The sequence below is a fragment of the Euprymna scolopes genome, chromosome 31 (assembly GCF_053919585.1).
Source record: "Euprymna scolopes isolate OS-2025 chromosome 31, ASM5391958v1, whole genome shotgun sequence".
NCBI lineage: Eukaryota > Metazoa > Mollusca > Cephalopoda > Sepiida > Sepiolidae > Euprymna > Euprymna scolopes.
The window spans coordinates 44,109,395-44,115,474 of NC_136512.1; the positions used below are offsets into that span (position 1 = coordinate 44,109,395).

The following is a 6,080-nucleotide window of genomic DNA, read 5'->3' on the forward strand; positions in this document are numbered from 1 at the left end:
ACAGACTCCAAACTTTCAGATAAAGATCTGAAAGTTTGTAGTCTGTGTGACTATGTGGTGTCGTATTTCTGATATTTTATTAAATACTAGCGGGGGTACCCGGTGTTGTCCGAGTGTTTGTTTCCGGAACGGGGGGGGGGAGTTTTAAAAAATGTTATGGTAAGTAAGTAGGAAGGATCAAACCCAGAGTCATGAGTAAAAGTAGGAAAATAAAGTGTGAAAAAAAACAAAAAACATGTGCAACGTTAACAGTTCGGCCACCAAGAAAAGTCCATTCCAGTTGTTTAGGAAAAAAAAAAAAAAACGACTACGGTAGGTCGGCGCGAACGTGAAAATATAATGTGAATTGTCCAGCACGCTAACCACTACGCCACAGAGCACTGCAGCTTAGTTTAGTGATTTTAAATAACTTCACATGAAAGAACTACGAAGCCAAACCGGTGTTCTCTTCTCAACTGTTCCTTGTGAACGATCCCCAAACGGTGTTAAGTGGTGGCAGGGGGAGGAGGAATTTATTAGAGAGAAAATATTTTACCACTTCCATTGATCTTAACCGATTTTGGCCGTGACTTCTCAGCAGAAAAAGTATAGAAATCTAAGATTATCGAGGAATTTGAGAAATAATAAGCCTATAACACACCTCAGATATTGTTCTGCCGTTTGTGCATATTATATTTGCATGAAATATCTTGATTTTTAATCCTATTAATGTCAAAATCAGACGGGAAAAAATGAGTTCATTTTATTTATATAGAGATAAACTAAAGATAAAAATATATCTATGTATAAATGATAATAAACTTTAAAGAATAAAAAAAAATAGAATAATTAACCTTTTTTCTGATTGGTCTAAAACTTTTGGTTATTTGAAGTCGCCATAAAAAAGAAATAAAAGAACTGTTATAGCTAGAAAGCAATCGTTCGTTTTGGAAATTAGAAAAGCATCGTCACCCCCACCCACCCCGGGCAGCTATACTCTGGTATATTATATCCTACATTTTTTTTTTTTTTTTAATTTTTCATGTTGGATCCAATTTTTGCGGTGCCTTAGTTTATCAACGATGAAGATACAGAACAGTAAAGAATGGATTTCTACATAACACCGTTGTTCCAGCACGGTTCGTGTTCTGCATAAGTGCTGAAGCGTGTTAAGGTCCTTTCCTGATCCTGGTGAACTTGAAGAAAGAATCTGATCAACTTTAATCATCCTTCTGGTATAAGGGAGTACCTGAACAGATAAAAACCAAGTTTATTAAGTTTCGTAGGTCTATCTAATCCCTTGAAAGTATTGAAAAACCTACAACTAAATTATTTAAAGAGTATTAATTATTTATCGTAAAAATAAATAATAAGAGATAAAAATATATAAGAAAATGAAGCAAGAAGATTGTTTCAGAGTATTTTGCAAAACGTTAACGAAAAATTTCTTGAGCTCAAATGATTTTTAATTCGTAATATAAATTCAAAGAAAAAATAATATTTAAAAAATCATATTTTAGCTATTATAGGCAAGGTTTTTCAGCATTTTTCCATTTCAAATTCTTAACAATTTTTTACCAAGTAAACGGCGACGCTGAACAGGTTTTCTTAAAGTTCCCTCAGTCTGGCAAGATTTCCAAAAAAGAAAAAAAAAATTATTTTCAATAGATTTTCTGACAAATTTCAAGAAGAAAAGATAAGAACTTTTTATTAAAAAAAAATGTCTGCATCCTACTTTGTAAAGTTTTTTCAAAGCCAAAAAAGAGATCTTTATGCTAAACGAAAATGTTGTCTGCTTTAAAAAAAAAAAAATGGATGAAGCAAAGAAAATACACAAATACTCAAAGCATTGATCCAGAATTGCTGTTTCTGTAAAAAACTCAAAATTGTGAGTAGATATTTTTGTGTTAAATATTTCTTTTTATCAATCGCATTCGGACCTGTATTCATTATCTCTTATTATTTGCCTTTTTTTTTTAAGTAAATCTCTTGTTCAATTGATGCATGAGTTATATAATAATGCAAGCGATTAAATTTTTTTTTTTTTTAATTTTTATTCTAATTCAGAGAACAATAAACGAACTTCTTTATTGCAAGATATTTAAAACTAGCCTGGGTGCTCGGCGTTTCCCGGGGTGTTTGTAGGTGTGTTGAGCAAAAAAAAAAAAAAAAAGGTGTAGTAAGCAGGCTCGAACACGTGACGTGAAGGCGGAAAAGAAAGTGGAGGTGTGTGTAAGGATATTGGTTGAGCAAAATAAAAAATAAAATAAAAAGGGAAAATTGCGAGCACAAAAAAAAAGTGGTAGTAGACAGGCAGGCTCGAACCCGTACCGTGAAGAAGAAAAACAAAGTGAAAAAAAAAAAACTTAATGTGTTAGCTGTTGCGCCCATCAACAAACCGGAAGTGACATAGGTTTAAATTAAGGCTAGACAATCGAAAAGAGGCGATGACTTTCAAAAATATCGACGAAAAAAGCGACCCCTCTCTGTAAAAAAGTGCCCAGTTGAGGGTGAAGGAATTAATATTTTTTGCCAATTTTTTTTATATTTGTTGTCCAAAGAGCATCTAAATGATACTGATCTCGTGAAAATCCGTCACCTTTGTCGAAAGTTTTTGCGAGACATACAAACATACATACATACATTTAAACAGACAGGTGAGATTTATATTATAGATCAAGATTAAGAAACTTTTTTTTTATTTGAAAATTTTAAATATCTTTTTCTCGCCATTTCTATTCACACCATTTCTATTATATCTCAATGGTTGAAAACAACAAACAAGAATCCATGGTACAGTGGATAAACGTGCCAATAAATACAATAAATGATAATCAGTTCTAAATAAAAAATCTACAGATTGAAAATTCAATCCTCATTGCAAATGATACTAACAATATAATTACAAATTATTTAAGACTTCTACTCGGTCACAGAAAGACTATTCCAGGCGTCTAATTTTTTGAAAATCTATTTAAAATTGTACTTTTAAACAATTTTAAATCTTTTAGTCATTTTCTTAAAATATTTGTGCTGCCTTTTATCTGAAAAACATTTTTCCTTGGATTTGAAATTATTTTTTGTACTTCTCCACCCCCTCATAAATTAAAATTATTTTAAAAATTGAAAAATTAATATATGCATGACAATTTTTATCACATTTGAAGAAAGATTATGTTCTAAGTTTTATCGTACACACTCTGAAATTCTTGTAAGAGGTGTGAGAGTTTGTTATTATTTTTCTTGGGAATTGCAAATTAGTTGTAAGAAAGTAAATAATCGATTTTATTTTTAATCTTTCCTTTTTTCTGTACCCTTGTGTGCGCATAGATTTGATGCCGTGCAATGAGTACTAATTAAAATAACAATTAAAAAATGCTGTATCTCTCAATCGTTTTTTATTAAATAGAATTTTATTTGGAAAAGTAAAAAAAAATAAATAGCAAGTGAAGGTATTAACAGTTAAGTTGGGTACTATTTGGCCCTTCTTTATTATAAAATTTGATGAGTCTTTTCATAGGGTCTGGAACTGATTTACATGTAAAACGTCTTTCAGAATACAAAAATTTCAAGATATGAAAGTCAAGCTGGAACTAATTTCAAATCTTGAAGTTCCACTGTATGTATTTGCCCATTTCCATTCTTTTTTTACCATATATAACTACCGTCTAAAGCAGCAGACCTCAAAACTTTTGGGTTTTCATGCTGGATTGTGGATCTCAAAGATTCCAATTTTACAATTTCCTGATTTTAGGGTGATCAAAAATTTTCGGTCAAACTCCTTTAGTAACTAAAGAAACCTTTCCAACCACAGATTGTTACAGCACCCTTACTGAGAGTCCAGCATTCAAACTCCATGGCCTGATATTCTCAGGCAACCCGAATCGAAATACATAGAAGATATTGTTAATTCTGCTGCAAAGAAGGTAGATATCCTCTATTGAGCTAGAAAATTCATTATACCTGCTAATATTTTTGTAAAGCCATTATTCACCCATGCATTGAGTATTGGTACCACACCTGAGCTAGTACACCAGCCACTAGCCTCTCCCCCTTGAACAGGGTGCAAAACAGAGTTTCTAACCTTATACATCCCGCACTATCTGCCAAGCTTCAGCTTTGTCACATCACTGCAGTATTACATTTGTTTTTTGTGCTTATTTTACAAGTACTTCTGCAGAATTTGCTCTAATGAACTTACTGCATCTCTCAATGAAAATATTCTTGACCTACTTAACTAGCAGCAAAATCATACCTCTTCACTGTAGATGACAGAATATTTTCTACTCAGCCTTATTCCTCCGATCGTTTATGTTTGGAATCTCCATACTCACTATTTCCCATACCGTACCAAAATGCAGAAATTTCAATTTAATATGAACGAGGATCTTGCCCCCTTCTGCTAAGTAGCAGTAGCCCCTTATTGCTTCAACAGCAATATGGCTTGTTTGATGAGAAAGAAAGAGTGGTTTTGTTTTTTAAAGGTGTATTATTTGTCGGTTATTATTTTAACTTTTCTTGCTGATTTCTAATATCATTTAAGAGCGACAATTAATTTTATTCTAAATTTGGTAAATATCAGGTAAAATGATTGAAACGACATTTCTATATTGCAATCAGAAAAAAAAAACATAAAAATAAAGATAAAATAGTCATTTTTAGTCTCATCAAACATTGCAAGAAAATACCATGCCTTACCAATAACTCTTAGATTGTCCACGGCTGAAACAACCCATGATGTATCTTTAATCAAGCCACAGACCTTTTTGATATCTTTGTCCTTCAAAACAGGAATGTTGTGGATGGTGTTACACACAGCCATTTTTTTTTTTTTTTTTTTTTTTTTTGCGTTTACTGCCAGACTGGGTGACTTTTTTCCTCCCTTATTCTGTTAAAAGTTGTAGAAAATAGTGAAAAGGGAAACGCGTAAATGTAAGGGACATAACTCGCATTGCAAAAAATAAAATCAAGGGAGATAAGGAATCTTAGAATTGTTATATTGTCATTTACTTGCAGCCTCCCAACGAACAGAAAAATAATGAAAAATAACTTTATCTATTTTTTTTATATACGATCTAAATTTTGTGGAGGAAAATGACTTTGTTGGGTTTTTATCTTGTCATTGCGTATACTGTATGATGTCATAATAAGACGGTTGACGTAAATAACAGCGTGGCAAAAATAATGACAAGAGAAAAAGAAAAACTAAAGGCGTAGTTGCCTGGCAAGGCTATAGGAGAAACAACCGAACAACAAAACTGAAGCTATCTGCCAGGACACTATATAAACAAATGTAGGCAAATTTTGACATATTTTATTGGTTTGGAAATCTAGGTTCTTTTTTACCAATTATAAAATTGTAACCATAGAATAGTATTATAAACTTCAAAAAGTCTGCAAATTTTCATGTAGTTTCGTCTCATAGCACAAAAGATATGGGCATTTCAATATTTAATTTGGCTACGAGTATATGCATACACACACACACACACACACATTCAATTCGCAGAGGGGTCTTTGTTATTTCGGCTGGCATGTTGAATATAATGGCGCCCAAAAGTTGTTGTTTAGCCATATTCTTCTCAAGCGCTTTCTATCGGTGCATTCGATCAATTTAATATTTAAAATTTTAAATTTCCACTTCATTTAGAAGCAAGCGCTTGTAACAATAGCAAATTTTAAATAGCTTTAAACAAAGGAACTTACCTATACCCTTGGAAACTACTATTATTGAAACATTAATTTTCGCAAAAATTGCTACCTGCTTTAAACAATGGATTTACCCACACTTCACTAACCTTAATGCATTATGGCTATTAAATATTTTTCAAGGATTAATTCTGCATTTGGATATCATTAATCACATCCTTTCTTTACATTCTACATTCATTTCCTTAATGTTTGTGACTTAAAGACATTTCACTTTTAATATTTTTCTTTGTATGTGCTACTTACCAAAGTTATTGCGAAACTGTATTAGTATTTTGCTAGAAATAGATGCAGATGTGCTTACATTGACAACTCATGAGTTAAGGACATTAATTTACACATTGCATCATTGATTAAAGCAATAAATTTTAAATTTAATTTGAAAATAGATC

General features: G+C 31.9%; 1 protein-coding gene across 2 annotated transcripts in view; it reads right to left on the minus strand.

Annotated features, from left to right (window-relative positions):
* Positions 1 to 5,112, minus strand: part of LOC145255723 (uncharacterized) — a 187,904-nt gene extending 182,792 nt beyond the window's left edge. For both annotated transcript variants that reach the window (XM_080114324.1, XM_080114323.1), the window contains exon 1: positions 4,678 to 5,112. In XM_080114324.1, coding sequence (XP_079970450.1) covers positions 4,678 to 4,801 — 124 coding nt within the window. In that variant the 5' untranslated portion in view covers positions 4,802 to 5,112. The remainder of the gene's footprint in view (positions 1 to 4,677) is intronic.
* Positions 5,113 to 6,080: the final 968 nt, after the last annotated feature.